At 49.9% G+C, this 16,710-nt stretch overlaps 1 protein-coding gene across 1 annotated transcript in view; it reads left to right on the top strand.

The window, feature by feature from the left end:
* Window positions 1-16,710, top strand: part of LOC129345354 (alpha-2-macroglobulin-like) — an 80,279-nt gene that overhangs the window by 26,471 nt on the left and 37,098 nt on the right. The window contains exons 13-18 of the mRNA XM_055002473.1: window positions 8,292-8,355; window positions 8,789-8,931; window positions 10,739-10,882; window positions 13,689-13,856; window positions 14,031-14,142; window positions 16,259-16,349. Coding sequence (XP_054858448.1) covers window positions 8,292-8,355; window positions 8,789-8,931; window positions 10,739-10,882; window positions 13,689-13,856; window positions 14,031-14,142; window positions 16,259-16,349 — 722 coding nt within the window. The remainder of the gene's footprint in view (window positions 1-8,291; window positions 8,356-8,788; window positions 8,932-10,738; window positions 10,883-13,688; window positions 13,857-14,030; window positions 14,143-16,258; window positions 16,350-16,710) is intronic.

The raw sequence follows: 16,710 nt of genomic DNA, 5'->3' as shown, positions 1-16,710 counted from the left end.
TGGTGATTTCTAGAGAGGCGTGATGATGACACTTCGTGATGTCATGTTAGGGCTGCCAGTCCCCTGGTGGGGGCAGGGGATTTCCTGCTTCCCATCTCTTCCCCCAGCCATCATGTACCTGGCCATCGGGGGGTGGGGGGAAGGCCCCCAGGAATGGGCCCCAGAGGTTAAAAACCTCCTGGTCCAGCTCGCAGTGGACGCTCTCCCCACAGGCGTGATGACATCACTTCCAGGAGTGACGTCATTGTGCCTGGAGGTGGCCATGCCCACTGCTGGGGACAATGACATCACTCCCAGAAGTGATGTCATCACACCACACTAGGAGTGTGCACGGGCATTGCACATGCACGAGAAGTGTCACAAGGTGAGTAGTGGGGTTCCCCCCCCACTGGGAGGGTAAGAGGATCTGGCAACCTTATGTCATGCTGTTGCCAACTGCTGCTCCCCATGCCCCCCAATCTCCCACTGGTTGTGGAGTTGCCGTGGTCCCTATATCCTCCCACTGGGAGGGGGGGCTGGCACTCACTTTGTGCTGGTGGCAAGGTCTTCGTGTGCTAATGTCACCGCTGGAAGTGACGTCGTCACACTGGCCACAGGAGCACTCTCACATTCTGTGCGGGGACAATTCATCCCGTTCGGGGCCCGATTCAGCCCCAAACCCAAGTGCAGGAATACTCCCGCAGCCAGTGTGGCAATGTCACTTCCGGAAGTGACGTCGCCACGCCCGTTTGGGAGCATGCGCAGCACATGTTCCTGAGGTCCCTGCCAGTGGCAGACAACCTCTGGGAGCTTGCCACCTCCTGCCGACCACTGGTGGGTCACTGGGTAAGGTGGCAATCCCCTGGGAGTTTGCCCGCCATCAGCAGGCACCTGTGAACCCTAGCCCCAGGAGCCAAAGTAGGTGCAGGTAGCTGGGGGCAGAGAGGAAGCAGAGGGCACCTTCCTCACGTGTGCAAATTGTGCACATGCTCCCGCACTCCCCTTTTGTGCTGGAAAATGGCACCATTATCTGCCTTGTCAGAGGAGCCGTTGGGCATGTTGAAGCTGCACAATAGAAACTGCCCGTTTGGAGGCGCCTGATGGCAGATCAGACGCAGGGCCAAGGTCAGCCATAATGGCAGCAGACAGCCTCCTTGCTCGGCTCTGTGTAAAGCAAGAGGAGCGGGCAGGGATCTGGTTTCAATGTTAAAAAGTGTCAAGCAAGTGAGGGAAACAGAACTGGGTCCCTTTGGAAGAAAAGCAGGCCAGAAATATTATAAACAAGCGAATCAACTCTCTCCTTCCCCCCCTCTTCTCTCCGAGGCACAGTCAGGCCCTTGGCTCCCTTATCCTCCTAACTTGATAGTCCATGGACGGGGGCAGAGGAAGGGAAGGGGATGGAGCACAGCCCCTTGTAGGGTCGCCAGGCAATACCTGACACCTGGTGGGAGGGTTGGGGGGGGCAATATTATGGGAGAATTTTTTAAGTGCACCCTCATGAACTTATCCAAGGTTCTTACTGGAAGCCGCCAAGATTAGCTCTCGGAATCTCTGGAAACTGTGGTTTTACTTCCAGTAAGAACTTCGGGTAAGTACCAGGGGCTGTGTTTTTAAAAACATTTCTCGACTCATTGTTTATGCTCCCACTTTGGGGGGCATATCAAATGATTAAATGTAGAATCTTGGATATTGAATTCCAAAATCTATACATTATGGCTAACAAAATTTGCTCTCCTTCGAGTTTGCAGATTCCATTGGCAGTGGATCATATGGCCCCAAACTTTTAGTCCCTGCAAATTCCACGACAACACTGAGCTTTTCCTTTAGCTAGATTTAAAGCTTTGCCAGCTGTGATTTTATACGGCAGATTTCAAAAGAGAGCATGTGTGGCCAGGCACTGTCTTTGCAATACCGTTTGTATCAAGACAATTCCACATGTTCTTGTCTATGATGTTGATATTCGTTTTAAATATTTAAGCACTATTTTAGCTAATATAATGGGAGTTCTTCTGATTCCCACGAGGTTTGCTGTCTTTTAAATGATTGCTTCTTCAATATAACTGAGAAGGTAGCAAAGTTTTTACAACTTGCTATAAAGCTGCGCCAGGAGAAGTTTCAGAAATCAACCGCTGATATCACTCAACTGTTTTATATTATATTTTGTTCTTTTTCTTTTGGACCATCCTCTTTTCTTTGTTATATGCCAATAAGGACTGATGGAATTGAAACCAGAGTTGCGCTTACCGTAACTACTGTTCATTGACGTCTTCTGTGCAGACACACATGGGACTGCGCCTGCGCAGGCCTGCCGACCGGATTTTTCTTTACTAGCAAACATCCACTAGGGGGCGCACGTCCGATCCAATGCGCATGCGCGGCCGTTTCCCGCCCGAGCGACATTGGGCGACGTCGCCCCCTTTCCCCTCAGTTTCTCCTTTGCCGCCGAATGCCTTCACATTATCTGGAAGAACACAGCGGGGTAGGAGGGAGGGTTGTGTGTCTGCACAGAAGACGTCAATGAACAGTAGTTACGGTAAGCGCAACTCTGTTTTCACTGTCCGTCTTCTGTGCAGCCCCACATGGGAGACTCACAAGCCACTTACCCAGGAGGCGGGCATGTGTTCTCACCGAAAAAGAGACTGAAGCACTGCATTACCAACAGCAGCCTCTTTCCTTTCCCACACATCTAGTGCGTAATGTTTAGTGAACGTGTCAGAAGACGACCACGTTGCAGCCCTGCAGATGTCTTGCAAGGGCACGCCCCTAAGGAAGGCCACAGAAGCAGCTTGCGCTCTGGTGGAATGAGCTGTTACTTCCAAAGGGCAAGGTAACTTAGCATGCGAGTAGCAGGCTCTTAACAGTTTGAGTGACCCAACGGGAAATTGACTGGGCTGTAGCAGCCTTTCCCTTCCTGGGCCCATAATAGCACACAAACAGTTGTTTGGCACTCCTAAACTGCGATGTACGTTGGAGGTAAAATAAAATAGCCCTCCTCACATCCAAGGAATGTAAAGCCCTTTCAGAGTTATCAGAAGGGTCAGGAAAAAAGATAGGAAAGACAATGTCCTGCGAGGTGTGAAATTGAGCCTTGGGCCTTGGGCCTAAAACGAAGATCCGGCCTGAGAACCACCTTATTTTGATGGACCTTCAAAAAGGGAGAATCCCACCTCAGGGCAGCAAGCTCGCTAACCCTGCGGGCAGATGTAATGGCTACCAAAAAGGCCACCTTACAGGACAACCATTTTAAATCACAAGTAGCCAGTGGTTCGAAGGGTGATTTCATAAGTCCCGTCAGCACTACCTGCAGTGACCATTGGGGAACAATTTCCTTGACTTGTGGAAACATATTATACAACCCCTTCAAAAAAGACTTCGACAAACTGTGGGAGAACACCGTCTTCCCATCTATTTTAGGGTGGAAGGCTGAAATGGCAGCCAAATAGACTTTAACAGAGGAATTAGAGAGTCCCCCATCCTTTAGGGACAGGAGGAACTCAAAAATAAAAGACAACTGGCAATCCCAAACATTAATTGCGGTGTCAGCAGCCCAGGCCTCAAAACGCTTCCATTTAGCTGCGTACGACCTGCGAGTGGTGTCCCTACGGGCATTCAGCAAAATTTCAGCTACCCTGTCAGACATCCCCTCCGTCCCCGAATGTGCCAAGCAGTGAGGTTGAGTTTGGGTAGGTCGTGATACCAAACCCCTTTGTCGGACAGAAGGTCCGGGTTCAGTGCGAACCGATAATATGACCCCTGTGAAAGCTGCATGACATGTTGGAACCATGCTTGTCTGGGCCAGAAGGGGGCCACCAGAATTAAGTGCGGCCCATCCCTCTGGATCTTGCTGACGACCCGAGACAGCAGTGGGAACGGAGGGAAGGCATAAAACAGGTGCCCTGTCCAGCGTATCTGGAATGCGTCCCCCAGGGAGCGGTGACCTAGCCCTCCCCTGGAACAGAATTGCGGAGCCTTCTTGTTGGCCTCTGCCGCAAAGAGGTCTACGTCCGGGAACCCCCAGTCCAAAAAGATGGCGTTCAGGTAATTGTCTGCTACAGTCCATTCGTAGCTGTCGAATCGCATCCGACTCAGTTTGTCTGCGATGACATTGGTGGTGCCGGGAATATGGACCACCTGAAGGAACACGCCTCTGTCCACGGCCCAGTTCCAGATCCGAACGGCCTCGTCGCAGAGGGCCTTGGATGTAGTGCCCCCTTGTTTGTTCAGGTAGAACATCGTGGTGCAATTGTCTGTGAGCACCTGAACCGCTTTCTGCTGCAGCGTGTCTGCGAATGCGATAAGGGCATAACGGACCGCTCTCAATTCTAGCAGGTTAATATGATCTCTCCTTTCCTGCTCCGACCAAATCCCATGTGCCCTCAGGGCACCACACTGGGCACCCCATCCTACTGTGGAGGCATCAGTCGAGATTGTGATCTCGGTCTGGATGGACCCAAACGCAACACCCCCAAGGAGGTTAGTCTCATCAAGCCACCATCGTAAGGCCCGGATAATCCCTCTGGGGATGGAGTATCGTTTATTCTGGGACTCGTGTTCAAAATCATGAACCGACAGGAACCACAGCTGGAGAGGTCGCATGTGCAACCGGGCCATAGGGGTGACAGCTGTAGACGAGGCCATGAGGCCCAGTAGCCTCTGGATCGCAGTCACGGATTGGAACCTGCACTTGGAAAAAAAGGTTCACCATCCTGCCAATTCTTAACGCACGCTCCCTGGGGAGAAAACCTCTGTTCACGCCACCATCAAATTCCATACCGATAAACAGTATTCTCTTGGACGGGGTAAGGTTAGACTTTTGCAAGTTAACCAAAAGCCCTAACCGGGAGCAGGTGAGCATCACTGTACGAATCTGGGCCAGGAGTGCATCAGCAGAGGGAGCTGCTAGGAGCCAATCGTCAAGGTAGGGATAGATGGTACAACCCTGTTCCCTCAAATAAGCCACTACCACAGCCATACACTTAGAAAAAACTCGTGGGGCTGTTGATAGACCAAAGGGAAGCACTCGGTAATGGTAGGCCTTATTGTTACAAAGAAATCTAAAGTACTTCCAATGATCAGGATGGATGGCAATATGAAAATATGCATCCTTGAGGTCCAGGACAGCGAACCACATGTCCTCGGGCATTAACTGGAGGACCATGTTCAAGGTAAGCATCCTGGACCTCTTGACGAGAACGAATTTATTCAGTTCCCGTAGGTCTAAGATGGGTCGTACCCCTCCATCTTTCTTGTCTACCAAGAACATCCTGGAGAAAAAGCCTAAGGGGGGGTCCTGAGGGAGCACCTCCCACACAGCCCCTTTCTCTAGCAGTGCTACAACCTCAGCCTGTAAGTTATGAGAAGAGGATTGTATTGAGTGGTCAGGAAGAGACAACACTGGGTAAACATCAAACTGAATTTTATATCCAACATTAACGATTTTAAGAACCCAACTATCGGATGTAATTTCTGCCCATGCAGAGGCAAATTGAACCAATCTGTTCCCAAACATCACAGACTGTTCAAATTCTAGTCAGAACTGCTTTGGCTGCGTTGCTGACTCTTTGGCATCGTGGGCTTGGGGACCGCGACGAGGGCGGTAGCTAGCTCTCCAGCGCTGAAAGGAACTTGCAGGCTGCTGGAATTGCCTGCAGGACCCATAACGGGGATACGGCTGGTATCGCTGTTGCCGACCACGATAGCCCTGTGAAGGGCGATACTGGAACCGATTTTCGGCAGACGGTCTGGTCGGGAGGATGCCGTAGGAACGGGCTGTCAGCCGATCTTTGCGTTTTTGGGAGAGGTAGTCATCCGTCTTGGATGAGAACAGGGATTGACCCTCAAAGGGCAGATTCTCAACCTTATTACGTGTCTCGATCGGCAGCGCAGTCGTGTCTGCGGAGGACGACGGAGGAAGCTAGTGCCCTTGCAGAGGTATCAACAGTGTCACGGCCCGCGTTTATTGTTGCCGAGACAGCCACAGGGCCTCATCGAGGATCACCTTTGCCAACACCCTCTGGTCTGCCGGCAGTTTTTCCATGAAGGCCGCCATACGGTTCCAGAGAAATATCTGGTACGCCCCCATGATGGCTGAATAGTTAGAGATCTTCAGCGTCAGGGCAGCAGAGGAGTATAATTTCTTGCCCAGGGAGTCCAGTTTCCTGCTCTCCTTGTCAATGGGCACTGCATAAGACCCCTGGCGTTGGCGGGTCTGCATTTCCTCCGTAATGAGGGAAGAGGGAGGCGGATGTGCAAAGAGGTATGCACAAACGTCATCCCGTGTCTTGTACAGGGCCTCCAGCTTGCGGGATGTCGGGTACACAGAGGCCGGCTTCTCACAAATGTCGTGAATGATTTCCACCAAGCCCTCGGAGAACGGGAAGGCAATAGTCGGAGGTTTGCCGGACTGGACGTATTGCAGAATCTTGTCCTTTGGCTTAGGATCCACAGCCGATATCTCGATGTCGAGAGAACGGGCCATCCTGACCATCTGCTCCGAGTATAGCTGATAGTCCTCAGAGGGTGACACACGACCAGTCCCAATGATGATGTCATCTGGCGACGGGTCAGATGGCGGGCTAGGACTCGGGCACTGATAAGGCTCTGCACGTAGGTAAGGTGAGACGCGTCTAGGAGAACCATAGTGGGAGAACTCACTCCTAGTGTCACCCCAATACTCCCTGCCAAACGATGGAGAGCTGGCATACAGGGAGCCCTCTCTGTCGTAGCCACTCCAAGGAAGGTGGTAAGGCCGGAACCCCCTCACCATATAGTCATCGGCATGCCACGTCTCAGCAGCCCGAGGTGGAGCGTCGGGTAGGTCACCATCGCCATCAGTGGAGTGGTGCAACGGGGATGACAGGTCCGGTGATGGGGTCGAGGGCTTCTCCCAGAGGACCTCATCCATCTGGACCGACGTCGACTGCTGGTGCTTAGATTTTTTCTTTGACTTCTGAAGTCGGATCGGAGCTTCGGTTCCGGTCAATCGGAGCCGGTGACACAGACAACGGATCCGAAACCTTCGGATCCAACCGAGAGCCCGTCTTCGGAACACGACCAGTGCGAGCCGATTCAGTGGGCTTCGGAGTTGATGACGTCGGAGTCGGATCCGACGGCTTGGGAACCAACCCAGCCGGAATGTTCGGATCTGAAGAAGTCCTCGGCACCTTCGGAGCCGATGTGGCGGTCGGTTCCGACCTCGACGGGGACCTGGAACGGTGCCGCTTCTGAGTCGGATCCGACTGCGGAGTGGAGCGCTTGCGACCCGACGCGGAACTCGCAGCCTCCTTCGGATCCGGGGTCATGGAATGCTTGCGACCCGACGCGGAACTCGCAGCCTCCTTCGGATCCGGGGTCGGGTGTTGGGCTTGGCGGCGATCCGGCGAGCGGGAACGCGAAGTGGAAGCGGCCCTTCGGACAGATTCCGTTTCAGGGGGGGTGTCAACCGTCCCACCAGCCGGTGGAGGTCCCCCCGGGGTACCTGGAGCCCCCGACGCCCGCATCGCCCTTCTCCACAACAGGACATTCAGCCTATTCGCCCTCTCAGCCCTCGCCTTCGGGGTGAACCGTTGGCAGTGCTCACATTTACCGACGATGTGCCCTTCTCCCAGGCACTCGAGGCACACGGAGTGACCGTCCGTCCTCGTCATCTTCGTGGCACAGGTGGAACAACGCTTAAAAAGCGACTTCTCAGACATCTTCTCCTCAGAAAAAAGTTTCCTCAGAAAAGCGGACAGCTAGATCTTCACCGGTTGGCGGCAAAGAAGAAACTGAGGGGAAAGGGGGCGACGTCGCCCAATATCGCTCGGGCGGGAAACGGCCGTGCATGCGCTTTGGATCGGACGTGCGCCCCCTAGTGGACGTTTGCTAGTAAAGAAAAATCCGGTCGGCAGGCCTGCGCAGGCGCAGTCCCATGTGGGGCTGCACAGAAGACGGACAGTGAATAAAAACTTTTCTCATGCTGCCAATACGAGCTGCATTGGGCAATGGGGACCAGTTGCCCCCCCACCAGAGATTTGGCAGCCCTAGCCCTGGAGTTATAGGTGGTAGCTGCTGCAGTGACAACTGGTTTGGCCTTTGGGGCCAGGCAATACCATATCTTTGTTATACTTCAGATACCAGTCTTGCAATTTTATTTCTTTTGCTGGAATTGCTTCAAATCCAGAATTCTAAGTCTCAGTTTACTATACAGGATCTGGTGAGGCATTTCTGGAACCTCCTCGAGCCCTGAGGGTAGCACCCCTAGCATGTGGCGTTGGACAGGTTAGCCTCCCACATGCCATTTCCACTGCCAGCATTTCCTTTTTTCCATGCAGGTGATGGCCAAGGGAGGTATTGTGGAATCTGGGATCCATGCGGAGCCTGTGGAGAATGGAAAAGGTAAATGCTTCCCGCCTTCCTCTGCTTCTTCCCCTTCATCCAAAGGTGCTTGCCGGCTGGGAGAGGAACAGGTGCTGTTTTCATACGCGGTGAGGTGCCCTCCCCTTTCAGCATCTCCAGGGAAATACACTACCCCTTCCTTGTCCAGAACAGAAAGAAAATCTGCTCGGAGCAATGGCCATCTTGCTCTCTCGTCATCTGTACATACCTTTTGGCCCTTGCCTACAGGGATAAAGGGAGGGAAGGGGGGGGGAGTCAAGGGATTGCCTGGGGGAGGGAAATTTAACTTCCGGTTTGTACTTCAAAGTCCCCTCAACCAGCAGCTGAACGTCAGTCCAAAGTACTCTCTCTCTCTCTCTCTCTCTCTCTCTCTCTCTCTCTCTCTCTCTCTCTCTCTCCCCCCTCCCCCCCGATTTGTTTTTCAATCCACTAGCCAAAGGAATGTTTCTTCTGGATCTCTCTGTGGACATCAAAACTGCTCCTGTATTGAACTTGTTTCTATATGTCATTCTGCCCAGTGGAGAACTTGTTGCTGACACTATAGAATTTGCTGTTGAAAACTGCTTTTCAAATAAGGTAAATGGAAGTACACCAAACACTTCCAGTCCCAGTGCATACACAAAATGACTGCTTCTTTCATTGCAGAACTGGTGTAAGAGAGTGAGCAAATGGCAGGGCTTCCAGGTCAAGCCTAGCAACCATTGGGAGGGTTGAGGATAGGGACGTGGGTATTTGTGACGTCGGTTGCATCCCTATGTCACTTCTGGGGAAAACCTGGAGATGATATAGGATACCTCTAGGAATCGCTGGAAACTCTATGGTATGGTAGCTCTAGGAATTGTTGGAAACTATGATAAAAACAAAAAGATTGCCATAGAGTTTCCAGTGATTCCTAGAGCTACCCTACATCACATCTTGGTTTTTCCTGGAACGTATGAATGTAGCCAACATCAGCTTTTTTAAAAAAAATTGCCACTGCCAACGCAATGTGTCAGGTCTTGCCACGTATTTTCCCCAAGCACTTCACTGCATCACTCAGGTGTATGAGTTAAAGTTACTTTATTAAGGAAGAATACCAGTATCAAGAGGGTCAGACAGGACCATTGGCTGAAGTGATGCATGGTAGCAAAGCAAGGTTAATTATAGGGCAAACTCCCCGCCCCCAATAGGAAAGAAAGCCCATTAGGATTTTGGCGCACTGGGTCATGGAGTCAGGAGAGAGGGGAGGAGGGGAAGGATGAGATCTGCTCAGTCTCTTAGGATGTTGGTGCAGTCTCGGCTGGAACTTCAAGGCCATGTTCACAGGCTGGCCAGGAAATGGTAACCAAAACACCTGCGACATAAGCAGCTAGCAGCCAGTCAGCAAAACAGGTTCCCTCTGCATGTTCTCAGAGGTACGCTACACACTGCAGCAAGAAATTCATAGCACATGGCAGATATGCTGGAGGTGTAGATGACACAATGCCTCTGGCCATGGTAGGAGTCATGGCAGCTCTAGGGAAAGGAGCATGTAAGCCCATCTATGCGCCAGTTGCCTTGGTGTTAAACTCTGCAAACTCCAGCAAGGGGGGACTTTTCACAAGAGGGCTTGGGTAAGACGCCCTTGTTTTGTCTCTTTTTATCCAGTTACCGTAACATTTAACAGGAGCAGATGCATCAAAGCAATTTAAAATTAGCTACTTGCCATTCTGTGTGCAACTTAAATGACTTAAGGGTCACAAATTACAGTTTGGATAACTAAAACGTGATTTCTAATTTATTTATTTATTTATTTATAGTCTGCCTTTTTTACTGAGTCTCAAGGCAGATTACACAGTGTTGGCCAATTTGCCAGAGTTTTGGACATCTGGTGGAAATTTATGTTGCAAATATTCATACCATATTTCTCTGTGGTCTCTCTATTATGTTAAATATTGCACTGCAGTGTGTTTTGCATTTATCTAGCTCTCTTGTTAACATGTGATTTCAAACTTAAGATGTAGAATGGTGCCCTGAACATGAACACCAATTTTCATTCCTTCAAGGAACATATCACAGTACAATATTTTGCATTTTTGTTCCCTCGTTGAAAGAGGAGTGGGGATAGGATCATTGGCTGGCATTCAGATGTGAAACATAGAATTGTGTCCTGGGTATGGGTACCAGATGCCATTCTGATATCAACAAAATTATTGTATTACAAATAGAAGGCTAAAAAAAATAATTAAACTAACAGGGCTCTTCATTTGGCAAACTAGTCACCTGGTAGGAAACACTTTTATAGGTAGAGCTAGTGAACTACTGAAAGGTTAACGACATGAGAGGGGAGCCCAAGCCAAATCCAGGATACATTTTTTTTATGCTGCTGTATATGTGATTGTCCAGTGACCTTCTATTTTTGCAGGTGAAATTGTCGTTTTCGGCTGCCGAAGGCCTGCCCAACAGCAAGACACAGCTCCATCTTGCGGCCTACAAAGATTCCCTTTGTGCTATCCGTGCTGTTGATAAGAGCGTTCTGAAACCTGAAGCTGAGCTCTCACCTCGTACTGTGAGTCCAAGCTGCATCTTGGAAAGAAATGCGATCTCTTCAATGCCCAAAAATCTTGCTAATGAATATATGAGGTGCTGTTGTTGAATATATTAGTCAGATATATTAATTCCTCCCACCCATCTGCCTTAATAAACAAACCTGTAAAACAGATGAAAAACTGCTCGGGGGGAGGGGGGCGGTAAGATACGTTCAGGATGAGTGTAATTCATCCAGAGACGGCAAACCCTTCATCTCCCTTTGTGGAAGGAGGTTCAGCTATCCCACAAATCATAAACAAAAATATGCCATGCGGGGAGGGGGGGAGTATTTATACACAGTAGGGTCCCAAGCTGTTTTCTGAACATCAGCACCTTTCTGAAAATGTTCATCAAAGCTATTAGAGGTAGGGTTCCCAGGTGCCGGCTTGTGGTGGGCAAACTCCTTGCCCACCAACCCACCAATGGTCAGTGGGAGGTAGCAGACTCCCAGAGGTTGTCCAGCATCGGCAGGCACCCCAGGAACTCACACCATGTGAGCGCAAGGGGTGCAATGATGTCACCCCTGAAAGTGAATTGGCCCCACATGGAGCGTGGCAGCGCTCCCATGGGCGGTGTGATGACATCACTTCCGGGGGTGATGTCATGACACAGGTGTCAGAGTGCTTCCACACCTCACTGCTGGCAGGAGGGTATAGGGACCTGGCAATGCTAACTGGAAGACCTTCTCCTAACTGTTGGCCGAGTGCCTAAGCAGCAACCAGGACACTGTTCTGATTAAGGTCTATTTTTGGAACTAACAAACTAGAGACGAAAGAGAGGAGAGACACTAGCAGCCTTACTAGTTGAGAGAGTTTGTGTAGAGTTCTCGAAGAAAAGCTGAAGAATAGCGTTCAGCAGACAGACGAGGAAAAGCCCCTTTTGAAGGAAGGTACTCCACCTACAGTCGTGGCTAGCTAGAGTTTGCTGCCCCCTGGAGGATCTTTTTCCTTCCTCTTCGTACACAGGACTTTCTATACGTCACACTAACTACGGGGGCCCAATAATGGAACTGGAACGGAACACAAGATTTTGCATTGTGCTCTCCAGTTCAACTCAAGTTAGATGGGAAACCTGATGTGGATCTTGAGTGTTTTGAATATCATCATTATTGTGAGACGGTGTAGCACAGTAGATCAGCAAGTGAGCTGTGAAACAGGAAGCCCCCGCTTCAGATTTCTGCTCTAAAAAGTTTTGGCAGAGGTGGAATTAATTGAGGCCACTTTGCCAAACCTCTGGGGGAAATTGCCACATCTGGAAGAGATGCTACAATCTATTCCAGGTATACAAAAAATGGCCTAATATGGCCACCCCTTGTTACCAGAACTGCTATTTTATAGGGGAATTAGCTTGCAGTCTGGGTTTTAATTAGTGTGGATCTTAACCAGCTTATACCAGAGTCCCTCTTCCAGATTTCTCGTGCAATAAGGAGGCAAGACTAATAAAGATAAAATGTATTTTACTAGTAACGTTGCGTAAGCCTACAATAGCACACACAAGCAAGGTACACACAAGAACTAGGAAATAAAGAGTAGGAAAAATAGAGCCATTTGGATTAGCAGGAGAGCCCACTTGAGATTGACGGAACGGGGCAATACTCACCTGGTCACGGCATGGAATCAAGATGCAGCAGTGAAGCGTGGCGAAATCTAATGCCTGCACTAGACCCACAGAGAGACGGTCGGGGTTCAAGATAGGAATGGTGCGCGCTCCTCATGGCAGGGAAAGCCTGCTTAAGTACCCAAAAACGTACCCTGAAGCGCATGCCTTTCCCTGTGGTTCTCACGGAGGAAACAAAGGCTTAATGGGTCTACAACTATCCTTAATGGGCCACTTTAGGATCTGAACATATGATTGTTTGTGACACCTCGAGAAGAGGGGACAAAGGAGGGGAGGGGAGTGCCGGGTGGGTTGATTGTATCTTCCAGGATAGCATCAGCTCTGGAATGTGGAGGTTGTATTGAGATGCGTCCATTAGGTGTTCAGGACAGGCGGCACTTAGCTTCCATTCTGGGGCGGCTTCCAAGATATGCATAGCAGGGTGAGGCTGGCTGCTGCGGACGTGACAGGCACGCGTTTACGAAATGGCTTCTCAGAGCAAGCTGTTCATGTTGGTCTTTTGCTGCCTGGGAACATGGCTTCTGCCTTGGCACAGCTTGGGCTTGCTAGCAGACTGCCTGGAGGCAAGGGCAGACCCAGTGACCGACCTGCAAGAGAGTCTCCACAGGAACTGACCAAGGGGCACCTGGCCAGGCTCGTGGGGAGTCCCCCCGGCTGGCACTGTGCTGCTGGCGGCATGGCTTTGTGCCCAAGTGAGGCAAGTGTCCATGGAGGCAGGAAACAGGCATAAATAATAGAGCAGAAATATCAGGAAACAGGCAAGGGCAATGCTGCCCCCAAACAGAGTCTTTGGTGGAGCTTTACAATAGCAGTGCAGGAAACTGACACAGTCCATGGCAGGCCCCATAACAGGAGGGGGGTGGCCCTTGGCAACACCCTCTCTGGTCCATGGCCTCCAGTTCAGTCTCCCAAGAGAATGGTGATACAGCTGCCACTCAAGGATACAGACCAGGATATCTTGGTCATGCCAAGACATCCTGGTCTCTCTTTATTTTTGGAACTGGCCTGGAAACAGCTAGAAAGTAGCAGCCATGTTTCCATCCTGATGGGCAGCCATTGTCCCCATCCAGAGCTCAACTTGGTCTCTAGTGAGGACGAATTTGGAGGCATGGTGACTACTAGCTGGACAGGAATATTTTATATCACATTGAATTATTCTTTGCTTTCAGGTCTATAATTTGCTTCCTGTGAAGAACCTTAGAGGTTATTCCTACCAGAACCACCGTTTGGATGAACCAAATATGGAGCAGTGTGTGACTCCCAAACATACTATTGTGGATGGCATTCACTACAGTCCTTTTTCACATGGTAAAGGTGACCCCTATGAACTCATGAAGGTGAGTGCCAAAGAGACACTGAATTCGTAGCTAGAGAAATGCCCGTCATTGTGCCAGGCCCTCTTTGATTTTCCAAGAATGCATCTTCTGCGCTCCTCTCTGACATGTAAAAAAGATCCGTTTATATCCATGCTTTCTAGATGTTTCAAAGCCTCTTATTTGCTTGTTTTATAGGACTTTGGCCTTAAAGTTTTTACTAATATCAAGATCCGTTGGCCTGAGTTCTGCAACACAGTTTTAAATAGAGGTGGAGTTCCAGGTTTTCAAAGCGTAAGAATGAGCTACGGTAAGAACTGAAAGCAGAATAAGGGCAGAGTGACCCCTCTGCACTTTCCATCAGCTCCATCTTCATTCATTAAAACCATCAGATGACCCCTGCCAGTATGGTTGCCGGGTCCCCATAGGCTCCCAGCAGGAGGGGGGCATCCCGGCACTTACCAAAATCGGCCCCTGTGATGTGCGGGAGCACTCGCATGGCCAGCATGACGATGTCACTTCCTGAGATGATGACATCATGCCCTGCCAGGAGCGCACCACCTATGCACTTGCCCGGGTCAGCTTCCAGTGGCAGCAAGCAGCAAGCTGGGAGTTTGCCTGTCACTGGTGGGCATCAGGGAACTGTACCAGCAAGGCAAGATTAATTATCCTCCCAATGCCCTCTTCTTCTGCTCTGACGGACAGTCTGCCACCTGGCCAGAGGCTCTGTGGAAAGGAAAGATTGAAAAACTCTCAGATATTAGGGAGGAGGACTTTCTTCTACATCACTTCTATTACAAAGGGAAAATTCAGAGTGAATTCGTGACAACCTCTGAGGAATGTTGACAGTGAAATTTCTCAGAGCATCTTTGCGGGAGTGTCAGTTCTAGGGATGGCAGTCCATGGCAGATAGACTCCCCCCCCCCAAACCCCTTATAGCAAGCACTCCAGTGCGTTGGTTGAAAAAGTTTTTATTTAAGTTCATGGGTACATCCATAGACGAGTAAGTTGGCAGGAATGGTTATACAAGCATGTGCACTATTGATATATGGAGCACAATTCCCCCCTCCCCTCGAGCAGTTAGCATTTGGGCGCAAAAATCCTAACAAGTTCCATGAGAACACAATAGCTTTGTCTGGACAGAGAAAGACAGAAGATTACAAGGAATCAAACTCCCTCTTTCCCCTGTGAAGAGTTACAGTACAGCTGCAAGGTCAACAAGCACACTTTTGGAGATAACAGGCTGGCAACTTTCTCTCAGCAGCAGTGCTTTCGTTTCCAGGCAGGCCAAGGATGGCATGATTATAATGGTTACATTATATGGGCATGACATGAATGCAGGACACAGGATACAGTGGTCAGATCAATACAGAGCGCAGAGAATATATGAATGGCATGCAGACATGGCAGGGAGAGGGGCCGCTGAGATCATGAGGAGAAAGAAGCAGCGAAAGAGGCAGCAAGAGTGCCCCTGGGCCGCTTCTTGGGGTGTGGCCAGCACCTTCAGATCCCCACAGATTGGTTTTCTCGTTGCCCTCAAGAGAACGAAATGGAACTGACCACCATCTCCTTTCATATAGAGAAACCAAGCCTGCATATTTTACTTTTAAATTTTACTTCATTTGTATCCCACCTTTCTCCCCAGCGGGGATCCTTGGTAGCTTATATAATATATCTCTCCTCCATCCTATCCCCACAACAGCCCTGTGAGGTAGGTTCAGCTGAGAGTTTGTGTGGTCACACAGCAAACTTCCCTGACAGAGTGGGGATTCAAACCTGTCTCTCCCAGATCTTAGTCTGACTGCCCCACCATGCAGGTGTACGTGTTGATAGACTGAGCCACTATCCCGTGGAGCTAGCTGGAGCACTCTGGTGGTGGTGGTGGAGAGTGGCCTCAAGTCAGAGTTGACTTACAGCAACTTCTGGTGGGGTTTTCATGGGAAGAGACTAACAGAGGTGATTTGCCATTGCCTGCCCCTGCAACCCTGTCTTCACTGGAAGTCTCCCATCCAATTACTAACCAAGGCCGATCCTGCTTAGCTTCTGAGATCTGACGAGATCAGGCTTGTAACAAGCAATTGACACGTCATTCTCAAGGGCTTTGTGTACAGCCAGAAGCTGTCGTAGCCTTTGGATTACCTATGGACACTTGTTCTTTGAATATATACTCTCTCAATAAATAACCTTTGATTCAAGAGACCTTGATGCAAGGGGTGGGAGATGAAATCAGAGTAACCTGAACTTCATAGACTGACAGCCGCTTGGTTTTACATGGGGAGTCAACTGGCAAAGAGCTGCTTCGCAGGTGCCTGCCCCTTGGCGAAGGACATGCATGTGTGAAACAGCCATCAGATAGCAAGGCAAGGCTTTTCAGCGGCAAGCGTGCATCTCTCCGCCACTCTCACTGTCTCCTGTGCTTCTTGCAGAACATCCAGCATCTCCCGTGGTAAGGGCAGGAGCACCTATGGACAGGACCCTTTCCCCCGAGACGTGGCTTTGGTTGGAAGCCTCAGTCAAGTAAGCAACAATTTTAATCCTTGTGGGCTGAGGCAATTTAGTTACAACGATCCTCACAAAGACATTTTAGGGTTAGTAGGAAAGTGGTGATCCTGCTGCTATAAAGGGGCATGCTTTTGACAAATGTATTTATTTATCTTTATATATACATATTCAACGTTTTCTTTTTTTGTTTGGAGATTTCTTTGAAATCCAGCCGTGTGGTTCCTCTAAAAGAGCTCTAAAAGATGGCAAAAAACTGCATAAAGAACACAATAACAATATTGGCTAATGTACATGTAATAATGGACACAAAAGAACACATCATGAAACTGTTACAAATAATATTCAGAGAATCCAGTTGTGCCAAATGCAGAAGGGG

This window comes from Eublepharis macularius, chromosome 18, assembly GCF_028583425.1.
Source record: "Eublepharis macularius isolate TG4126 chromosome 18, MPM_Emac_v1.0, whole genome shotgun sequence".
NCBI classification, from domain to species: Eukaryota; Metazoa; Chordata; class Lepidosauria; order Squamata; family Eublepharidae; genus Eublepharis; species Eublepharis macularius.
This window is presented reverse-complemented; position numbering and strand designations above follow the sequence as displayed.